At 40.2% G+C, this 24,584-nt stretch overlaps 1 protein-coding gene across 8 annotated transcripts in view; it reads left to right on the top strand.

Annotated features, from left to right (window-relative positions):
* Window positions 1–24,584, top strand: part of LOC131682785 (E3 ubiquitin-protein ligase TRIM37-like) — a 256,669-nt gene that overhangs the window by 99,271 nt on the left and 132,814 nt on the right. For all 8 annotated transcript variants that reach the window (XM_058964520.1, XM_058964522.1, XM_058964521.1 and 5 more), the window contains exons 7-10: window positions 18,918–19,444; window positions 19,498–19,715; window positions 19,939–20,356; window positions 20,421–20,546. In XM_058964520.1, coding sequence (XP_058820503.1) covers window positions 18,918–19,444; window positions 19,498–19,715; window positions 19,939–20,356; window positions 20,421–20,546 — 1,289 coding nt within the window. The remainder of the gene's footprint in view (window positions 1–18,917; window positions 19,445–19,497; window positions 19,716–19,938; window positions 20,357–20,420; window positions 20,547–24,584) is intronic.

Below are 24,584 nucleotides of genomic sequence, written 5' to 3' on the forward strand. Positions count from 1 at the left end.
ATTTTTTACAATGGAATTATGTTTACCTATGAATTAGTTACAAGAGACACTCCTTAAGAAGCAAAAAAAAAATTGCTTTACAAAAACTTAATCTCGTATGTCGCAGATGTCGATTGGCGGCCCATGTATTTTATTTGCTGTGGCGTGTGCAATGGTGTGCGCAGCCGCAAGCCGCTGAACTGTGGTTGACGGAATAGGGGGTCCGAATAGCCCCGTACGCTCATATCGCACAAAAGTGGTGAACGTCTCGAAAATATATCTGTTTACACCCAAACAAAAATCATTCCATAAAATAGGAGCCTCAAGCTTTCCAAAACACTTACCTTTTATTTTTTCACTTTTATTTGTTGCTTAAATCACGGTTTTTCCATTATAATGATTTTTGTTTTGAGGATTGCAAAACAACGAAACACGTTGTATCTCCTTTCTACAAAGAACAAAGAATCAACTTCAGCTCTCAAAATTAATGTTTCAGAATAGCGGTTCCACGAATATGGGCGATAGTCAGAAAGTATTGCTATTTTATGAGAAATCGAGGGGGTCCCATTGTCGTAATAGCCCCGGTTTCCCCTATATATTAGTTTGGAATCTCCAATGATATTAAAAACTTTACATTTTTGCTCCCACGTTTATAAAATCTGAAATATTCAGGTATAAGTGAAAATAATACTTGTAATTGAATATCGAACCAAGAATTTCAAAAATTGGGGCGAAAAAACTTGAAAATTTTTTTTGCTGATTTTTGTATGGAAAAAGTCAAAAAACTAGTGGCGGGTAATGTCCCGGACATAACTACGGTGTTGACGTAGGACTATTCGTTGGCGAAAAATATTATTGAAATTCTGCTTATACTTCTTTCAAATGGTTAAACTTACCCATTAAATTTGATTTACCCAGCTTACCGGTTTGGTAATCTATTTAGTAAAACAATAAGAGTTAAAGATATAAAGATAAGATAAAAGATGGAATGCTGACTAGTTCAGTTATTTGGAATTTAAATTTTGCGGACTACTAGTAAAAGTATGATTTGTTCAAGATTTTTAAAGGTTATACAAAAAACTTTCATACTACGAAATTGAGCAGCAGGGGGTTAAGTTATTTGAAAGAGATAAAAGACTACTACGGCTATATCTGTCAAACTTTAGCTTCGGTTGTTCAAAAAGAAACCTTGTACATTTCACTGATATTAAATTGTATATAGTCAAGAACGACAAATCAGTGATAAATGCCGAAACAAATCTAGCAAACCATTAAAATATGCCTCGAAGTTTTAGCAAAGCAATCGCGATTGAACTCTGAAATCAATTGCGATAATATTACAACTGTAAGCAAAAGTAGAGTAAAAAGCTTACTGTTGGGAACTATTTTTTAGGCGATCTTCAAACGATGGAATACGTATAAAATGGCATCAGCATCCTTGGTTCGTTTCTCAGAATCAATATAATAAAGAAAATGGCATGTGGATGGTGAAAAATATCTGTTTGAGCGCAACGAAAACTCGAATCGAATGCTATCATTCAGTATCGAGCTACCACTGACAGACGTTAATCCAATGAACTGCTTCAAATTGACAGGATATTCGAAATAGAGCGAAAATATGCTCATTACCCTATTTTGCGCTGAAAAATTATTAAATTTCAAACGATTTGAAGGACAACTCGATTAGCTAATAGCGGCAAATTTCCTTTGTTGCCGCTACTTGAAAGTCTTTTCCCTGATCTTGTGAAATGCTTTCGAGTCTCGACAATATTGTGCAGAAAGGAGGCAGTATTTGGCAACCAGGGGTTGTTAATACGATACATTTTTCACGATAATTTATCGGCGTTACTCGTTAACGATAATGTATCGTCGCCTTCATCGTCATCGTCGATAATTGAATCGTCGTATTCATCGTCATCGTCAGTTCATCGGTTATCGCGATATGTTTTGCGTTACTTTCCCGTTTATTGGAGTTGAAGCTGATGTTACCTTTCAATTGTTTAGAAATAATTAGTTATTGAAGGACATGTTGTTGGCAGTTGAAAATCAATAGTTTTCTATGCACAGTGGGGTCCGACGATGCGTCAAAATGAATTTTTTCAACTTTCCGGGAAAGTATATTGAAGGGAAAGTTGTTGGTAGTTGAAAATTAATAATTTTGGACATTTTCAATACGCAGAAGGGTCCGACGATGTGTCAAAATGGTTTTTTTTAACTTTTCGAGTAAGGTGGTGCACAGAAGAGTCCCAGGTACTCAGTGTTTCCAAGCGGCAAAAAGTTGATCAAAATTGTTTTGACCATGAAGAAAACAAATTTTGAGCTATTGTGTAATTAGTAAACAAAAACATATATTGAAAAAACTATTAAACCACTATTACTCACAAGTTACACTACACAGTGGTGTTGTGATTAACAGATTTTATTATAATTTTAATTTAAACTAGAAGATTTTGGATTTTAAAAAGGACAATATACAAATTTCCAATGCTTGATTCCCCCCCCCCTCCTCCGTTTCTTCTCTCCATTATGCAACAAGATGCTTCATGCTTCCTTCTTTTACCCTTAAATATGTAGTGTAATTTATAAACGGCATGATAATAGAGTTTTAGTCGTTTTTTTGAATACAGTGAAGACCCGTTTTTATCAGCCCCTTGGTGAATTTTGGGCTGATAAAACGATAACGTTGACAAAATCAGCACATATTTTTTCTGGTTCTGAAGAGACGAAGTCAAAACGCAAACATCACTTTGTCTTCACATCTCGCCCTGAGCAGAAGCAAAAAATCGTCCCACGCAAGTGAAACAGTCAATTCTACCTAAAAATCAATCGGTGCCTATTACACAAGCAGTCCATATAACAATAGTCTATACCTACTGTGCGATATAGTGATGAGTGACGGTGCCCAGCAAAAAGCAACCCAGATGCGGCCGAACTGTGTTGCTGTTGATTTTTCAAAATGCCCCGTAAGACCAGCCATTCGAGAAGTGGAACAGTTATTAAAAGTGCAGATGGAACTCAATCTGGCTGAAGTGAAAACCCTACAAATGCATCATATCAAACATTGCGTGCTGATTTCGTTCAACAACATTAACCAAGCTGAGTCATTCGCCTCGCGAAACAACATGCAGCATACCGCCATGCGGCAATGTTAAATATAGCATTCCCGTATACATCGAGAATGGCGCTGTAGGAGTTCGGGTTCATGATTTGGCTACGCGTACCCCTGACGGAGCGATTAAAAAATGCTTGCAAAAGTACGGAGAAGTAGACTCCGTTACATATGATACATGGAGGAATTTTTTTCCCGGGTATCCCTAACGGTGTTCGTGTGGTGAGAATGCGTGTGACCAAGCCAATTCCCTCATACTTAAGCTTCACAGTGTTAGGAAGGGACGATGCTCTCATTTAACAGACATCACTAGTCACGTGCCCAGGGCAAATTCCTACGTGCCAGTTCTACACGAAGAAGCTGCACCTCGGAAAACCTTGCGTATAAACTGTTAAGGAAAGCTTAACCAATCCAACTGAAATCAGCCCAGAACCATCTTTCGCTAAACCACTAACAGCTGCAAAACCAACATCTCCGGATCAAGCACCAACAACCAGCAACAACAACGAAACGAATGCCGAAAAATACGAACATACAATAACGACCGATAAGAGTAAGACACACACTGGAACATCTGACCGCGAGCAGCAGGAATACTACGGATGAGGACATGGACATGAACGACAACGCGAAAGAAGACAAACGGATCGAACCTCAAATTGCAGTGGACAACACTGGCAATATTTCGCCCTTTAGAAAAAGGATCTCAACACGCAGCAGAGAGCTGCGTCTGAACGAGACAAAAAACGACTTAGTTGTCCACATCGTCGAGTCCCCTGGGTATTGAAAATGTCCAAAACTATTGATTTTCAACTTCCAGTAACTTTCCCTTCACTATAAAACACTCCTGAAAAGTTGACAAAAAATCCCTTTTGACACATCGTCGGACACCCCCCCCCCCCTGTGCATAAAAAATGTCCAAAACTATTGATTTTCAACTGCCAACAACATGTCATTCAATAGTTATTTATCTCGAAACGATTGAAAGTTAACCGCATCAACTTCAACTCCAATAAACGGGAAAGTAACGCAAAATGTATCGCGATAACCACCGGTGAATCATCGACGATGACGATGAATCCGACGATACATTATCGTTAACGGAGTATCCGATGACGTTGACGGGTGGTTAACGTTATCGACGATGACGATTAATTATCGATTAACAACCCTGTTGGCAACCATAGTTATGACATACGCAGTTGCCGAAGCAATGCAGAAATCTTTTCTTCTGATCCACTTTGCAAAAGTACACAGTCTGGTCTGCTCAGCAAACATATGCAGAATGATCGACTCCGCGTTGACAGCTGTGTTAGGGAAGCGCATGCCCCTGTGAGAAAAATTTCATTTCTTCCGCAGGAATCGAAAATACACTTTTCAATTAAATGTTCAATTGTACAATAATATACAATGAAATTGGTAAAAAATCTTTAAGTTGGGTATTGTTACGTTGAATGGCAAATAAAAAAAAAATTTAATAAATGCAAAGTTATTGCCGTGTCAACCTGAAAATTTGTCATTACTTTTATGACGGTAGGTACATAAAGGATTTTTAAATGCCGAACAATCATTGAAATTATGTCAAATTATGCTTGGCAAGATTTGAAATAACTTTGAAGTGTAATCACGACACCCCGGTTATGTCGCAGACATTAGTAACCCATCTTTTAAGCTCTAATGAAGCAAACAAACAACAAAGTACCGTCAAACGGGGTGGCTTGCAACACTTCAACATCTTTCTGTTCAGATAAATTTAACAACGGCAATAATAATGTTTACAATTAAGCACTATAGCTGTCAAATGTTAGCATATGTTAGATAATCATGTACCACAAGTCATTAGTTTCAGTTTCTTTAATGCGACAGGGTACCCCCCCCCCCCCCCCCTTGAAAATCAAAAGGTCTCAATAAACCCTAAATACACCGAAATATGGTTTTTATATTGGATTCATCGGACCATGGGTGTTTGAAATAACCGTGTCTATAGTATTTAAAATCACATTTTTAAAGTTTAACCTACAACTAGAATATAAAATTGCTCATTGAATATAGAACAGTACCAGGAAGTCATCTTTACGCGAACTTGCTTCTCTAGCAGTGCTAGAAAATCCTCAATTTTTATCTTCCTATGCTCAACTGGATTTTCCTAGCATTTATAATACGATTGCTTGTAAAAAAAACCTGTTTTAATCCACCTAGAGGTGCAATTGTGCCTTTCTCATTTCTCCAAACTATGATTTAATAGCTGGTTCGTACAATATAACATTATGGAAATGTCTTTCATTCTTATTACACTTGGTAAGTATATATAAGAGCACTTTTTTGCAATCATCGCGGTATCGGTTTGAATCGGAGTTTTCTATGTGATCGCACTCCACAACCCGTAACTCCGGAGCCGGAAGTCGGATGGAGATGGAATTTAATATCAGTTTCCGGGGACGCAATACCTTTCATTTGAGACTAAGTTGATCAAATCGGTCTAGCCATTTTCGAGAAGCCAATATAACCGTTATTCTGAATTTGGATGCTTCCGGATCCATCGATGGTGGCCAGTGTGGCCAAAGAGACTTTGAATGACTGTTGGTGACCTAGATCTACAAATTCAACAGTTGTGTTTACATTTTGGAAAAAAATCACCTTTTTACATTCATCGCAGAATTCGTTAGAATCGGGATTTGCTGCGTGATCGTACGTATCACCCTGTAATTCAGGAACCCGAACTCGGATCCACACAAAATTCAACAGCAGCTGATGGACCTTTCATTTAAAATTCAGTTTGTCAAAATCGGTTCAAAAAATTCCGAGAGACCGGTGTGGACAAATCAACAAATTTTGTTTTGTAACCATACTCTTCAACTCGTAATCCGGAACAAGATGTCGGTTGAAAATGAAATTCAGTAGCAACCTATGGGAATATTATACCTTTCATTTAAATCTTAGTTTGTAGAAATCGGTTCAGCCATCTCCGAGAAACCGATGTGTACATTTTGTTAACAAATCCGCACATACACACACATACATACATACATACATACATACATACATACATACATACATACATACATACATACATACACACATATATTTTGCGATCTCGGCGAACTGAGTCGAATGTTATATGAGACTCGGCACTCCGGGCCTCGGTTAAAAAGTCGGTTTTTGGAGCAATTGCATAACCTTTCTATATAAGAAAGGCAAAAGAATAATATTTAATTAGCTTAATAAGCATGAGTTCAATGTTATCTTCATGTGATTATAATTTGGAAAGGTTGGTGGAATGGGTTTGAGCGAGTAGGGAATGGGGGGTTTGTAGAGTGGGAGAGGAGGATGCGTCAGAAATCCTTCATCTTATTTCGGTATACGGGGTGGATGAAGGAAATGCGGGCGTGAGGGTGGTCCAAGAGAAGGGGAGTGATGAAGGAGGGAGGTGTAAGGGCAAGGCGGGGGGGGGGGGTAGTTGCGGCGACGCAATACTCAACTGCATATTTTGCCTTCCATTTGAGACTTGGTTTGAGAAAATCGGTTCAGTCATCACCGATGAACCGATGTGACCGATTAATTGTGGAATATGCCCGGAATTCCGGACTTCCGGAATCGTCGATAGTGGACAATATATTCAAAGAATGTTTGATTGGCAATCAGTGATCTAGATCTGCGATTAGAAGTAATTTGGTGACCATTTCAATAGTTTTTAGCCTCTGAGGTATTACGATTGTACCGATTTATATGAGAAATTCCAATGTATCCTTCCTAACACCCCTGTAACTCCGGAAGCAAGAGTCAGAACCGAATGAAATTCAGCAGCAGTCAATGGCATCCCGTATAAATAAATACCATTCCAGAAATCTTCGGAACCATTTCCAAGCTATTCGTATAATGCTCACCATATTGGGAATACTACTGATATATTTCACCATTATAATTGAACTGTTATACTACCATACCCATTTTAGTTACCGTTTCCAATACCTTCCGTGTATACTATATTGGAGATTTGTATACTACATTGTCCTTTGGCGCCCGAGGTTAGTATTGCTCTGGTGGGCTTTGGTATTCGTATATCTGTTTACCCAAAAATCTGTAGTTTAAGACGGTGAACAATCCTCGTCTAACAATATTACGGAGATAGCTCAATTGGATAAAGTGTCAGTCCACTTAGTGTCAACGAAGCATTCTTCAGAAGATGGCGAGAGCAAAATAATATTTCATCGATCGATAGAATTGAAATGTGAAGGGGGAAAAGATTTTTTTCTCCAGCTAATATTTTATCCATCGCTAAACCTAAAATATGCATGCCACCATAATCTGTATGGTTCTTGAATGGTATGTTGTCAAAATGTATATGGAAAACAGCACATTTTGGTATGGTGACTGTTCTTAACAACCCGTTGTTTGTACGGTCGAATATGGAAAAAGGACACTGGTTATGTTCGATATTATACTAGGCAATGGTTAATCTATTGTTGAACGAACCATATTGAAAATGGTTTTGAAACGATTGATGCAATGGTTGGCATATGGTACACATTTATGCGGGATTACTGTATCTTTCATTTGAAATCAAGTTTGTAAAAATCGGTAGAGATTTCGTTGTGGGATGGGTGTGATATTAGCTTAGAAACTTGGCGGGTTCCCCGGGGGCGTCATGAACCGTCATAGGTGGCCAATGTAGTCAAAGCTGCTTTGATTGATCATTAATGCTCCAGACCCGCAAACTAGAGTAATGTTACATCAATTTTAATATGTTTTACACCATTTGAACATCATGGTGGTACCAGTTTATATGGGAATTTGCTGTGTGACCGCACTCTTCAGCACGTAACTCCGGAACCGGAAATCGGATCAACTAAAAATTCAATAGCAGCTTATGGGAGCGTTATACCTTTCAGATGAAACTAAGTTTGCGAAAATCGGTTCAGCCATCTCTGAGAAAATTGTGTGAGTTTAAATGACACACACACATACACACACATACATACACACACAGACATTTGCCGATCTCGACGAACTGAATCGAATGGTGTATGACACTCGGCCCTCCGGGCCTCGGTTAAAAAGTCGATTTTTACAGTGATTGCATAGCCTTTCTTTATATGAGAAAGGCAAAAATAATCGTTGGCAGTAAAATAATAGGTTTTATCTGTTTTCAATAATATTTTAAGTTAACAAAGATATAGTATAATTTTCGCTGTTCACTGAAACTATCCCTGGCAGTATCTTTCCAGTGGAATCTAGTCACGTTAATTGCGATAACCTCAGTTCTATGAATAATAATTGCAAGTATTATACTGAAATGAAGAGTTAAAGCCCCAATAGCCATTCTGTCTTTTGTGGGCAAATCTAGACTAAATCGAATGTTACAGCTGTTCAAAAAGTATGTTTGTAAACAACATGGACATGAATTTTAAATAAAATAAAATAAATTCAATTAAATTAAACGTCAAAATATTATTACAAATATACTGCATTAGACTTCAATCAAGTTCATGTGTTGCAAGCAGAGTTTAAAATAATCGACGCGAATCGCGGTGAATAGAAAATATATTCATTCAAATATCCATCCTTATTCATTCAGTTGAATATCGTATAATATATTCATTTCACTAATTATCTAGGAATTTTTTTCAAATGCCGGTGAAGCATATCAAACAACAATCATCATCGCTTGCATTGTGCCAAGGCCTACTTTGATGCGTTTGATTCGTTGCTGCACGGTCGCTTCGTGTAATAACCAGAGACGAATGAAAATCTGCATGGATGAATGGGCGGTTTGTTCGTTTGACGTTTTCAGCTGCGTCACTGAATATTGAAAATGAATGCGGCTGAATATGATCAATTTTCATTCAATGAATTTGAATATTTTTAACTCTGGTTGCAAGTAACCCCATATGCAGGGTTACTTGCAACAGGCATAATGTTGAATATTATTAAACTTTTAACCTTTCTAAGTATACCGCTTTGAAGTTGAAAAGTGTTGCAAGTAACCCTAGTTTTACGGCACGGCTCACAGAAACGAGGCTTGCTACTCCGCGAATTGACAGTTTTCAGTGACGTCAGAGAAATCGTTGAGATAAACAAACGGATTTATCGAAAGTTGTTAATTGACAATATTTGAGCTTTTACGGTGCAAAAAATAGTGTGCAATAGATTATTGACGTAAATTATCCCATAATTACACTTGACACAGTGGATAATTAGTGCATTTATGTGATTACTAGCGTAAATCGGGAATTTGGCTGCATGCCATAGAAAGCGTATCCCACTGTTCACACCAAAGGTTTTGGACATCGGCATAGCTTCCTTGTGATTTATCAGGTGTCGATCATTCGGTAGCAGCAAACAATATATGAATTTCATGTAATTGTTTTCGCTGACGATTTCTATGACGCGCGCTCATCAAAAGCCTCGTTCGCAATGCACTCGAAAATGTTCACGAAGTGGCTCATGACGATCATTGCCTTCGACTAGACTCTGGTGTCCGGATGGACTTGCAATTGTAGAAGTAGATACCTTGCGGCATAGCTTTCGCATTTTCTCCTTTCAGGATGTTCTTCTGTACCTTGCCGCCGCCAGCGGATTTTTTGACGGTTTCACTTTGACCTAGCTTTCGGTGCGATGACAACATCCTACTACTGCTGCTAGGTGCGAATTGAAACTGATGAAAAAATCGGCTATACCTATCTTTTATACTCGACCGAAGCGAAAGTCCATCCTTTTCTATGTTTATCACGTTTCGTTCGTTCGTTGGCCCGCCCCTTTGGTGGACAATGTACAATGAACCGATTCCTTTGCGAATGGCATGAGAAAAGAAGGCCCTTGCTACCAAAATTGCATTTCTGTTCATAGCAATGAAAACCCGCCCTTGAGGCGACCATTTTCGTCATATAAAGATATTATTTAATGCTCTCCGCAATTCTAAATTAACGTATAGTCCGTATAGCTAAAATGTGAAAAAGTTTCTTATATATGTACCACGCTTCCTGGTTATTTTTCTATTCATAAGTCGAGGCCTACAAAAACCCTATCTTAAATATGTAAAATCAGCCGTAAGCTTCTCCTTTTGAATGGAAATTTTTCACATGCTACTGTTGATTGATAAGTTGTTTGCTGTAAAAATCCCAAGAAAACACACATACACACACATCAACCCACACGAGAACACTTTTGGGGGAAAATTTATGCTAAAAAGTCTTACTAAAAATGATTGATGGTGCTCAAAAGGACCGTTTGTTATTTTGTTCTGGGGGATACACCGAATTTAGGTTCCCGCTAGGCAGTAGGCATGATGGTCACTCGCTTGATGTGGATAGCGTACAGATTGGTATCCTCGAACAACTTAACCAGGTAGGCCTTGCTGGCTTCTTAAAGGGCTATTATGGCTGAGCTCTGGAAGCGTAGATCAGTTTTGAAATCCTGCACAATCTCACGGACCAGACGCTGGAAGAGCAGCTTGCGGATTAGTAGCTCTGTCAACTTCTGAGAGCGATGAATTGCGCGCAGAGCGACGACAGTTCCTGATCGTTTCGCTTAATGGATGTTCGTGTCGCGAGTGCGTACAGAACGATATCGTCGGAGGCGGTTTGCGTAATTGCTGGGATTATTCCCATTTGCATCATTCAGGCTGAGGACGTTGAATGCTACCAGCGGAGAAACACGTAATGCAAGGAGACCGGTCCGAGCGGAGTCGTTGGCTAAGTGGCAGCAAGAGTGGGACAACGCTGAGAAAGAAAGGTGGACCCACCGACTCATCCCAAATGTATCTGCTTGGGTACATAAGAAACATGGAAAGGTGAACTTCCATTTGACGCAGTGTTTATCCGGGCACGGATGCTTCCGTGAGTACGTGTATCGGTTAGGACATGCTTCGTCACCGCTTTGCCTGGAGTGTGTGGACGTGCAAGAGACACCGGAACACGTGGTATTTGAATGCTCTAGGTTCGAAGAAGTTCGTAGGAGTATGCCTGGTGGGACAGTGGACAATATCGCCGAAAAGATGTGCCACGACGAGCGTATCTGGGACGCTGTCAACAGAGCGGTTACGAGTATACTCTCCGAGCTGCAGAGGAAGTGGCGAAGGGACCAACAAAGTAGCGCCATTGGTTAGAACGCCGCCGGGAAACCACAAATCGGGTTTCGGGAGAAATTCCGTCGCCGGGGAACTCTCCGACGGTGTTGACTAGGTCCATCGCCGGGGACCAGTTGAGTAGTACGCGACGTAGCACCGGGCTTGGGTCGTCGGGGCGCCAGTGAACCGGATGTCAGGCTTCACTGGAATCGCCAGACTGACCTCGACACCCTAACGGGTAGCTCGTGAGTAGACTAGATCCACCGCCGAGGATTAGACCGTGTCGAATAGTTAACAGTGGTTCGTTGGGACGACAGTGAACCGGAAGCTACGCTCCATTCGGAATCGCTGGACGGACCTCATCACCTACTGCCTGGACTAGACCGAGTAGACGGAGCGGGGAGCTAAATGGCTCACAGAAAGGTACATCGGTATCGGGAGCAATCTACCGCCTGGAAATTCACGGTAGGGTTTCGCCGTCGTGGACTACCCGACAGTATCGTGACGAAAAGGGGAGCCAATTGGCTCACGAAACAAACACCAGTACCAAGAGAAATCCCGTTGCCGGAGAACTCTCAGTCGGAGTAGGGTAATATCCCAGTTGATCTCGATAAAGCTGGGAGCTAAATGGCTCAAGGAAGCGAGTATCAGTGTCGGGGGAAATTCCTCTGTCGGGGAACTATCGGTCGGAGTAGGGTGAGTTCACCGTTGGAGACTATCCATTTAGATCGTGATAAGGCCGGGAGCTGGATGACTCACGAAAACTTGAGCTAAAGGCTCAAGAAGGAATCAGCACCTAAATGAGAACGAGAGCTAAACGGCGACATAATAGATGAAGACAAGAAGCGAGGGAAGAATCGAGAGTTAAATCAAAGCTCATAGCCGCTCCATGAACCAAGTGAGGTTCCGAGATAGAGCAGAAGAAAGAGGTGCGACGAAAACACAACGATCCTCCTCACGAAGTAATACCTTGTCGTAGTTCCGTGGGGAAGAAGGGCGTAAAAAGTAAGGATTATTTTTAGTGGTTAGGCACGAACGTTAGTCGTGAGTCTCACACAGTGCCAATACACTACAGGTCAGGCTTTTGAAGCTTTTTAAACCTTACTATAAAAATACGCACCCACACACACAAAATAGAATTTTCGGTCAAATAGTTTTCTGGGTTTGGCGGTGGACCCCAGACTAAAATTCTTTATGCTTAGAGATTTGTAGCTTGGAGACCTTGGATTCTGTTGGTCCATAGAATCTAATAGCAACACGGCGCGTGCTTCAGGTGGTGGATAGAAGCGAAGGGATACCCTGACGACTGGCAGATTGAATTCTTTTTGCTATCAATTCAACTAGATCCAGAACGATGCAGTATCCTATGGTTGTTCATTACATATAATTTAAATCGAATATCATTCTATTTACACAATGTTTTTAAAACATAAGTGAATTTGCCAAAGCAGGGGCGGATCCAGAAAAAAATTTCGGGAGGGGTCTGAAATTTTGATTTTAAAATCAGCTTTGTTAAGTTCGTAATGCGTGAATAACGTTATTTAAAAAATATCAGCTTTGTTGATCAATTTTGGTTTGAAATGATTTTGAGTTTGAAATTAATATAAAATTGAAACTACTGTTCTCAACTCCTATTCGACAGCTCTCACAACGCCACCCATGTTACGGCTTGCTAAGGCTAAACTGGTGTCGCGGGGGGTCAATTGAAGTTGTCTGACGTATTCTTGATGGTCACATCATTAGCTTCTGCATTAGAATCACAGCTGACAGCTTTAGTTGATTATAGAATTAGGGAGTTTTTTTTATAAAATTCTTTATATTATATATTATTTTTGCTTCAGGTAGTTGATATTCGAGCTTGTAGAATCCCTTGAGCGTCTCATATACGAGTTCCGCGGGAAATTGAGGATTCGATGAAAGAAATCTCTTCTATGAGACGGTCGACCGAGGGCGTCGAAATGCCGAAAGAGATGAGCAGCGCAAAGCTGAGAAATAAGTTTCTAAGTGTCATACAAATCAGCGCATTCGCCGGAAGGTGAAGTATGGAAGATCTTTTGAGTAAGTGTTCCGACGGAAATTGAGGATCCGATAGAAATCCTTTCTATGATACCGACCGACCGACGGAGTCGAAATGCCGGAAGAGATGAGTAGCGGCAAGCGACTTTAACATTCTAATATTTAACAAAATTCTTAATTTCAGGAACTGTACGAGATGGCGCTGGGCATGTGGCCTTCGACTAGCATGGTCCATTCTCATTGATTCGGAAGTTTTCTTGGCTGTTTGGTAGATATATGCTCCTACTTGCAAGTTGATCAATTCGCTTGGGTGGGGGATGTGGATCCTACTAGTTGTCGACTATTTAATCGTGGGTATGAGGCTAGTTCAGGAAAGGAGTGCAGGACTGGCACCTAAGAGATAGTCAATTATTCAGGACTTTTTCTTACGATTACTTAACTCGACCAAGCACACCGGCTCTCAGAAATGATAAGCAAACCTTTCGAGTCGGTGTGGCCTATTCGAGTAACCAGGCGGACATTCAGTTTGAGCAAACATTATGGGGATTAATAGATAAACATTTCTTATGCCCTTTATGGGCAGAGATTCTTTTTGCGAAATCCTAAAATACCTTTACTGGTCTAGCTACTCAGGATAATAATAATAGAAAAAATTGAGGGTTTGCCTGGTCCATAATGTAATGAATACGTATATTGACTAGAACAGGGATAATCGAATTCTGTTATAAGATAGAGTTCAAACAGCACAGTTGTAGGAAAAGTATTCGCGAGTAAGGACTAATACTGGACAAAAAGGAGATTAGGAAGAGACAGAAGCGGATTCAATGCGAAATTTTCCAATATGATGTTGACCCCAAGGCGATGGTAAGATGATTTTCCATAGGATGACAGATTAGATGACACGACGTTACACGCTCTAAACTTGTGCCAAATAGTTTATATGTATGCATGAAAGTATGTATGAATGTAAGCCTCTATGTAAGCCTTTTTTACAATGGAGAATACATTTACGTACTAGCCCAGCACACGTGCTATTAGTAGATGTCAAGCACCACACGGGGTGTACGGGGGGCGTATCGGGCTCGAATGGTGACGCTGCCATTAATACCGACTAAACTCCATTGGGCTCCGCCATCGTTCCCCCCAGGGACTACCTCTCGGTATTACTTCTGGTGGGATGGCTGTACTTGATGTACTCATTCACTCTCGATCACGCGTTCATACGTCGTGTATGAGGCTTGCTTGGGTGCTCTCTCTATCGCACCTCGATTCACTCTCTAACACTCCAAAACCTATGTATGCCTATATGCATGGATGATGCTGGGTCATTAGGCCGAAGGTCATTTGGCCGAAGGGCATTAGGCCGAATGGTCATTAGGCCGAATGGTCATTAGGCCGAATGGCCATTAGGCCGAATGGTCATTCATCCGAATGCAAAAGGCTGAACGGCCATTAGAACAAATAAACCAAAGAGTGATAGATGAAGTGTTTGGAACGGAAAAGAATGATCAGTTTTCAATGAAGGGTGATTTATTTAGATTTTTTTAACTTAAAATTATAACGTTTAGCATATTTACACCCCATTTCTTGCTACTGATTTATTGACTGCATGGAATAAAAAATAAAATGGACGCCTAATGTGGCTACGCCACATCGCTTCCACCCGGATGATGTCCGACATCGCTACCGCTCCGTCGGACTTAAACTAATTGATAGCCCATATGTTTGAATAATCCGGGCAAACGAGTAGATCACAAGTTCGCTTGCGAGGGGCCGCCGCTTCCGACGGCGGGACGTCGGCCACCTCGTCCGGCGGATCCTCAGCAGCTTTACGCTGCTTCGGATCCTTGGCCTCGGTTATGCGGCAAAGCCGCATCACACAGGCTTCGCTGCATGCGGTAGAAAGTTCAAAAAGTAAATAAATAAATATGCGTGTTTCTGGTGAAATATTTGACACGACAGTGTTTGTGTTCATGCCTTCTAAAAAAATTGCAACTTAGTGGCATGTACAATGACAACTTCTAGAATAAGTTATCCGCTTTAATTGCCGTAATCGAATTAAAGAGATTGAACTTTAGTAAAAGTTGTATACAATGTTTTATGAATGTGAATTGTCATCTAGGACTTCCGTAATTTTACTAGCTGGATAGAAATCGTGGAATGGTAGGATATAATTTGAAAGAACAGCTCATATTAAAAAGAAGGATAAAACATCAGTGATTTAAATTAATTGAGTTAAGGAAATAATTAGAGATTTTGAGAGAGAATGTAAAACAAAATAGAAAAGTAAGAGATAGTGGAAGAGGGTGAGACAAAATGGTAGAGAAGGAATATGAAAGAAGAAAATTGGATTGTTTCCATTCACAAGACTTTATAAAGTATTATTATTTGATAGAACAGATTATGTTAATTACAGACAGATTTTATGTGCTTAGCATCCTTCTGTCTAATGGCCGGACATTGTTGCCGACGTAATGTAAAAAATAAATTATTATAGCGCCTAACGTGGCTACCCCGCATCGCTTCAATCCATGTGCTCGGAAAAAAAAAATTTGGTATCCAGACAATGGAAGCAATACGAGATTCGTTCAACCGAGATACGAAAATTTAGCTCATACCGAGAAGCTCCGAAAGCTGTACGGGATAAGTTTCGGATCCCTTTTTTTCGGATCCCTTTCCCTCCTCTCTATTAAGCACCCGACCTAAAGTCCATTCGGCCCAATGATCATTCGGCCTAAGGACTATTCGGCCTAATGACCATTCGGCCTAATGACCATTCGGTATAATGACCATTCGGTCTAATGACCATTCGGCCTAATGACCATTCGGCCTAATGACCATTCGGCCTAATGTCCATTCGGCCTAATGACCTTCGGCCGAATGACCTTCGGCCTTACGGCCTTCGGCCGAATGACCTTCGGCCTTACGGCCTTCGGCCTAATGGCCGGACACCCGCATGGATGTGTATAGGAGCAATGTACCCCTGAGCAACATGGAAGGACAGCCTCTGAGCCGCCAAAACGCTCATGGGAAGGCGGTTGCGCGGTCGTAGGTGTGATCATAAATCAATGTACACACCATCAAGTGCAACGGTGAGACGGTAGGTGTACAGTTAATGCACATGTAGAAATTGGTTGTTGAGACAGCCTGATTGCACACTGATAAATAACAATAACAATAACAATAGCAATAGCAATAGCAATAGCAATAGCAATAGCAATAGCAATAGCAATAGCAGTAGCAATAGCAATAGCAATAGCAATAGCAATAGTAATAGCAATAGCAATAGCAATAGCAATAGCAATAGCAAAAGCAATAGCAATAGCAACAGCAATAGCAATAGCAATAGCAATAGCAATAGCAATAGCAATAGCAATAGCAATAGCAATAGCAATAGCAATAGCAATAGCAATAGCAATAGCAATAGCAATAGCAATAGCAATAGCAATAGCAATAGCAATAGCAATAGCAATAGCAATAGCAATAGCAATAGCAATAGCAATAGCAATAGCAATAGCAATAGCAATAGCAATAGCAATAGCAATAGCAATAGCAATAGCAATAGCAATAGCAATAGCAACAGCAATAGCAATAGCAATAGCAATAACAATAACAATTAGTATAAAATTGAAACTAATTTAAAATTTATCAACAAGTAAAAAAAATGGGGGGGGGGGAGTACGGAACCCCAAGACCCTCCCCCTGGCTCCGCCACTGAGCCAAAGTATTAGGATCATACCAATTCAAACCTAAATCTAAAGAAAACATTATTCAATTGCACAATGTATAAAATTTAAAATTTAAATGAACTATCCAAATTATTGGAACCATATCAATTCAAATGTTCAAAATCTGCCTAGTAATCTCTAAGAACCATTAGCCACGCGAAACAAACCGTCAAATAAAGTGGCTATGTTACCAAATAAAAGCAACTTTAAATATATCCCTCCCGTTCTTTTCGTCTACTCAGGCATGCACAAGAACGATGCTGCTCCGTGTCCTATTCCTGTGTCAGTGCTATATTCATTGAGCCAGTGCTTGTGCTTGTTTCCGATGAGCTAGAGTTAGCAAGTTGCACGAGCACCGATTAGCGAGAGCTCTCGCTAGCACGGTGATAGCTAGCACGCTGCTCGGAGCTATAGCTCAGCTATAGCAAAGTAGAAAAAAACAACGCGTTAGTGTGAGGAAGAATGCCTGCATCGTTTTTTCAGCAACCTGTCGCACATCTACCGACGCTTATTTCTTGATTTGTCCTATTCTTTCGTTCCATAGCTTACACTACTGCATCGTTCTAGCTCATCGGACAAGCTTACCGTGTCAGCTCATTAGCGGCCCTTACACGCGCAATAAAAGTGTCATTACTAAGTACTGGAATGGTATGGGAAGTCCATCATTACTCGCCTTACACGTTCATTAATTGTAACATTACAGCTCAGTAAATACATTACTAACACCTCGTGTATGGGCCCCTATTGAATTAACTCGTGCTACTTCACTGAGCTAGCTCACCGAGCTTGCTCGTGCCAGCTTACCGAGCTAGCTCATGGTGCTAACTCGTTGCGCTAGCTCTTCGAATCCTACAGCTCGAGCACGAAGGTTACCTACACGAGCGGTGTCAGTGCTTATTGCTTTTGGTTCGTTCAAAGCGGCCGTTCAGCTCGTGTTAGGCTCTCATGCTTACTTCATGCATCCCTGCCTCTACTTCATTGGTCTGTTTTTGATTTACCTCTATTAGTTTGCTTTTCTGCTACCCATATATACCAAAACATATCAGTCAATTTATACGCTTGTACTTAATCTCTTTTCATGTTTTTTCTTGTAATTTGGCATGTTATTTTTCCATTTACTACTATATCTTAAGTTAGATTCTAATGTTCGAAATGCTAATGTCTGTTTGTCATGTGATGTATAAATGCACATAAAATCTTGTCTAACTCTTTTCATTTGCTAACACATGAGCCCCAGACACGACAGGACGATACAGATGACGGACTGCATTCTTCAATGCACGGCTAGTGATCTAAAAAAAACCTTATGGAAAAACATATTTTATTTATTTCTGAACAGCCAACAGTAGTACTGTTTAATGCACCTTTTCATCATATTCTGCAGCGCAATTATTCGTCAAGCATACATCAATTCATTAACCCTACCCCAACCCACACCCATGGTGTTTTAGTGGTCTGCATAGACTATTCTGCCAATACCCCTCCTATCATCGGCCTTGGAGTGACTTGTGCTCTCATTGCTTCACCAAATGCTGCAAAATGAAAATGAAAAATGGTTTTCTGGGTTTTGGCACAGCCTGAATTTTTTTTTAAACTTCTGGGGATTATTATCTGTATATGTATTGACTTTTTTACTTTCACTAATCCTCCAATTTTTTTCATACAGCAAATGATGTTTTTTGCTGGGATGGCTTATTTTAAACTAGATGTTATTGCTGTGTCAATATACTTCTTCAAAATTATTCTAAACGTCTTGTCAATCATTAATTATGCCCAATGAACACTAACGACCATTGTTTCACTTGATCTTATGTCAAATGATAATTATTTCAATCACATCAAATTATGCCACGTGACGCGATCCTGAGTAATTTATTTGGAATTGTTAGTTTCCTGGTGAGACAGGAGATTATGAGTCGCGTAAGAATGCTTTGGGAATCACAAACAATCTCGACACGTTTTCTAAGCGGTCATTAATGTCTAAAATCCCTCTCATGATTATTGTTTGTCTTCTTTTCAGATACGAATATAGGGTTCAAATGATCCACCAAAATTCATCGAAAATCATCCAGCGAGAGTTTGTTTCGGACTTCGAAATTGGAGAATGTTGGGGTTACAATCGATTCTTCCGATTGGATCTACTAGCAGATGAAGGATACCTGAACATAATAAATGATACACTTGAACTACGTTATCAGGTGCGACCATCAACTTTTCATCAAAAATGCCGTGACCAACAGTGGTATATAAATAATTTGCTTCGAACACAAGCGCTTCATTTGACTGAAATCAAAGCGCTTAATGAACGCTTAGAATGTGCTGAACGCCTCTTAAGCAATAGCAATACAAGATCACCATCGTCCACTGGTACCGAAATTAATGTTCGAAAATCTCGCAGTACTTCGAACGCTTCATCGACGTATAGCAATCGGAAGAGTGATACATCTCTTGTTAAAATAAGTTCCAATGCAAAACAGTCGGTAAATAATGAAACTATTAATACTCTGTCCATCACAGGAACCACCAATAATTGTCATTCAACAACAGGTAATTTAGTCACTCAAACCATTAGAAAACGTAGTTTACTGTTCTTGTTGCAGACGATTTCAGCACACTCTTGTCATCCTTGCACTTGGATTCATTCAGTAATAGTAATATGGTACCGACGTCATCTCAAAGTAGCGAATCCGTTTCAAAATCAATTGTAAAAGGAATTTTAAGTACTACCACGACGGATCGTCCTAAAATCAATCACCTCTCGATTTCCTATTCCTCGCCAAATCTTCAGTCCAATAACAGTACATCTAGTATAGAATCAGTGAGTATTATATTTCTTACGCAAACAGTATTGCAACAGATAACAGACGTTAATCAGGCTAGAAAAATAGCAGAGCACCGCCCACAATCGTTTGCGTGTTGTGTTTAACTCGCTCGCTACATTTGAAATGGCAGGTGCAGTTACATTTCTAATATTATCGTAAACGGTTGTTATCTGTGTTATTACATTGTCTAGCATGTTTATTTTCATTTTTGAACCATAGGATGATGATTTTACATCTGAGCGGAATGATCTAACCGAAGAAAATACCCAGAAACAGAATACTGCCATTATTCAGGTCCCTTTTGAAGATAATAGTTCAGTCGATGAAAACGATATAGATGCAGAGGAAATGTTGTCCGGTGAAAACGATGTAGAATACGCAGAACTGTCAATGACACAGAGAATTCCATTAAAATCCACCACTGCCAAAAACTCCCATAATTATCCCACCAACAGCGTCACGAATCTGGCCAACGCACATAGAGCGTTGCAGAATCAAATAGCATCATCAAGTGCAGAAGCCCCAGATGACCATGCCGTGCTGGACGAAGAACTGATGTTGCTTACTTTGTTTGATGATTCGGCAGTGAGTTCTAATTTGTTGAGCGATAGTGACACCGTTCTAAGTAATCAAACTAGTAAGTATGGCACATGTGCCTTTAAACTTTTTTTCCATATCATAATATGATTCGTCATGTCCAGGCAGAACTTCGTTTCGTCAACCTATAATATCAGCCGGTGTATTTGAAAGTCTATTGGAACCACCCAGATTGAATGCCACCCCACTAAGCGTAAAGGACAATAACTTAACTGAATCTGTCTCAAATTGTAAGTTTATTTTTTAATCATAACAATAGTGTTTATTTATCTCCCTCTCTTAGGTTGATGGGTTTGACGGTATTACAAACATCATCAAGCATATATCGTGCATCAGTGCTAAAGACAATAGCTTTAAGATTGTTATTGCATTACGCCTCGATAGTGGTGCATCGAGGAGACCGAGAGGGCTTATGGGCCTTTTTTGTTTTGTGTTTTTTTCATACTTTGCACCATCTCTTACTAGCGATCACCTGCAAACCTGTGCACGCTGGCGTGGCCTACTAGCGAGTAGACGTGGGTTGATTTTTTCTGTGGGCCACACACTCAATTCAGTTAGGTAATTTTCGCAAAGCTGAACAGTCAGTAAATTTTTTCAACTGATAGCTCAGCAAAGTGGCCTTAATTTACTAGTGTTCAGCGATATATTTTCCGAGTTTCAGTAAAACAAACGTCATGTACAAACGCTCTTGGCCTTCGCGATAACACAAACCTGGTCAGAAACGTGAACATACAAGTGCCACCATCCACACATACTTACGCCCGCGATCTCGTCAACATTTAAACACCCCGGTAATTGAGTGAACGGTTTAGCACCTATTAATTCACAATTATTATTAATTCATCTGACAAAGAGTCTCCATGAGTACATAAAAAACTTATCCAAATAAAAATACATTTACATTCACCTCAAACAGTTAAGTTAAAAAGTTTAAATCAGTTTTTCCAAAGCATCAACTGAATGTGAAGGATCAAGTAAGTGGTAAACTCGGTCGATGTTTCCTAGCAGAAGTTTAGCAGCAAACAAAGTTTTGCCCGAGCTACGTCGTTGTTGAAGAGTTTCCATTCCGAGCAAGCGACAGCGATCTTCGTACGGTGGTAAACTAAAAGGATTATTGTCTGTTTGCGTTGGCAATGATGCTCGAGTAGTGATTTCTAAATGAGTACTGTGTGTCTAATAGAACTCCAAGGTCTTTTAGCACATGCACTCACTCAACCTGACTTCCATCGACTTCCGTGTGAATGAGATAACACAACATTTTTGCACACTAATTTTTGCACACTAATAGTCAGTTGATTCCAAAAGCACCAGTCCGCAAATAGCTCAATTAGTCGTTGTAGTTCTCTGCAGTCCTCTGTAGAACTTACGACGATAAAAATGTTCAGGTTATCGCCATAAACAAGCCGGAAACCCGGTGGGATGATTAGACAAACATCGTCTAAAAATATTGAAAACAATAGCGGTCTCAGGTTGCTTCCTTGTGGATCATTGAGGTGTTAATAAATCTGTAGGACTGCGAGAGATATAGAAAATAAATGTCTTCTACAAAGTTGTAGAACAGACATTTTTCAGTAATTCTTCCGAACATCTCGATATTCTATCTCTCTTCTTTGAAAAGTTAGTGTTGGCGCTCTCTATGCGGTCACAGGTGGAACTAAAATTTTCTATCCAAAACGCAACTCGTATCATGTACTAAACTTCAGCTGAACAAACTATTCAGCTTAATCTAACCATCATCTCACCAAAATGTCTAGATGGTGGGAATCGAGTACCGATACACAACTATGCACTGCTAAGTCCCATGCAAAACTGACTCAGACATCATTGCGTTAAAAGTTTAATAACTTCTTTCAACGAAGCCGGATTAACAAGCAGTCTTCGACAAAGTTGTAGACAATTGAATTCCTTATTTTCACTTACAGTGATAATACGATGCATGCAGTGCCACCTAGCTGCGAAAATGCGCGCTTGTGAGTTTTCTCCATGTAAATTGTCGAAAAATCCCATACAAACTTCAGGCACGTTGCTCCGGTAACTAGACTTGTCCGATTTGCTTCAAATTTGGAGCAAGTATACCTGGTGAGACTATGAATCGACTCAGGCGTGGGCCGATTGAGTTTTCAAAAATTCGTTGTTTCTGGGCAGTCTAACATACACGCCTAAAACCAATATGTTCAGGCCACCCAAGAAAGTGTTCGTCCGCCTGTTATGAACTTACGGCGACACGCGCTCAAAAATTATAAATCGCTCTCGTTTGCACACAACTCTAACGCCCATGACACTCACGCTGCTGTTCCAGCCGTCGCTCATGCAGCTGCTCTATTCAGAGCATGTGGTGAGTATGAGATGCGTGCATGTTTGAGGTTGAATCGCTCATGGGAAAACAGAAATTTTTTTAAATTTACTTGCATGATATGATAAGTTTATCTATCGTACAGATCAAATTTCAAAGTTTGGAGATAATTACTTTCGAACTTCAAAGTTTGGAGATAATTACTTTCAGTTAAATTAATGTTTATACTGCTGCTGCTAATGTTAATTTTAACTGAAGATAAGTTTCGAGTCGTCAGATTTTGCTTACCTATTCAATAAACAGGTTGAACGTACCGACGCGTCGCTTCTGTTGCAAGTGTTTATAATACACTCATAATGCTGTTTATTTATCCATTTATCTATTTATTTATTTGTTTATTTACTTATTTATATTGGAGCAGGGGAAAGGATGAAGTTGAATTTTGTTTGAAATCGCTCTCCAGTAGGCATAAAATTACCTCATCTTTTATATTAACAGATAACAATCAACCAAATGATACATTTCGACACATTTTTTTATATAACTATGTTTATTTAGGCCCAAATATGGTAGCTTAACGAAGCCGATAATTTATTTTTTAAGGTACATCGCACGTGTTAGTGGAGGAAGAGAAAGCCGTATTTAGGGGCGACTTGCTCCCCTCTTGAGTTAGTAAAAGAAAAAGGTAGGAAGTGGGATACGTATTGTAAGATTTTGTAAAATTGACATTCTCGTTGGCTGATTGATGATTGTGGGGGATATGCACACTTTATTGTAGCGGTGTCCATCCTGTAATCGCAGGGGCGAGGGGAGGGTCGATATTTCGGATGATTATTGGCACTCCGATGCTGTCACGATGTTCTTGTGACGTGTGTCATGATGTTCTGGATGGACGGTTATCAAGAAAGGTATGCATCGTAGACTCGTGAAGCAATGCCATATTGTAGATACAGGGAGAGGTTGACTGTGGTTCTAGTGTGAATGATAGGGGAAATATATTAAACTTGGACTTCAATAGTTTTCAAAAAGTGTAGATAAGAAAAATGCAGCGGTGGTCACGGCTTGCCAGGACGTCCCGGACTGGCACATAGGGTGATCTACCTCGGGCCCGAAGCGAATCTATTAGTTGGGACCTGGCAACACGATACTCTGCGCACAGCCAAACAACATGCTCGATGTCGTGATAGCCGTTCTCACAAACACAATGATTACTGTCAGCCAGCCCTATACGACGGAGATGCGCATCAAACGAGTAATGGTTGGACATGAGCCTTGACATCGTACGAATAAAGTCTCGGTTCACATATAAGCCCTTAAACCAAGCATTCGTTGATACCTTCGGGATAATAGAATGTAGCCACCGTCCCAGATGCCCATTGCTCCATGAAGTTTGCCAACTTTCTAGCGTCCTTTGACGAGAGATACTGAAAAATTCATTGAAGCAAATTGGTCTTTCGTAAGTGTCGCCTTCTAATGCGCCCATCTTGGTTAAAGAGCCCGTCTTCTCATTGCCCGCAATAGAACAATGTGACGTGACCCAAACCAAAGTAATCTGGTAAGATTTTTCAGATAAAGCACTCAGATATTCCCGTATTTTCCCCAGGAAATACGATAAGTGCTTTCCAGGCTTCGCCGCACGGATGGCCTCAATGGAGCTGAGACTGTCCGAAACGATGAAGTAATGGTCTGCGGGCAGGGTGTCAATGATCTCTAGAGTATACTGAATGGCAGCTAATTCTGCGACGTAAATTGAAGCAGGATCATTGAGTTTGAATGAGGCAGCAAGATTTTCGTTGAAGATACCGAAGCCTGTGGACCCGTCGAGAATTGATCCGTCAGTGTAGAACATTTTGGCGCAGTCGACTTGATGGTATCTGTTATAGAAAATATTTAGGACCATTTGTGGACGAATGTGATCCGGAATTCCACAAATCTCTTCCTTCATGGATGTATCGAAAAATACAGTTGTATCAGA

The sequence above is a fragment of the Topomyia yanbarensis genome, chromosome 2 (genome assembly GCF_030247195.1).
Source record: "Topomyia yanbarensis strain Yona2022 chromosome 2, ASM3024719v1, whole genome shotgun sequence".
NCBI classification, from domain to species: Eukaryota; Metazoa; Arthropoda; class Insecta; order Diptera; family Culicidae; genus Topomyia; species Topomyia yanbarensis.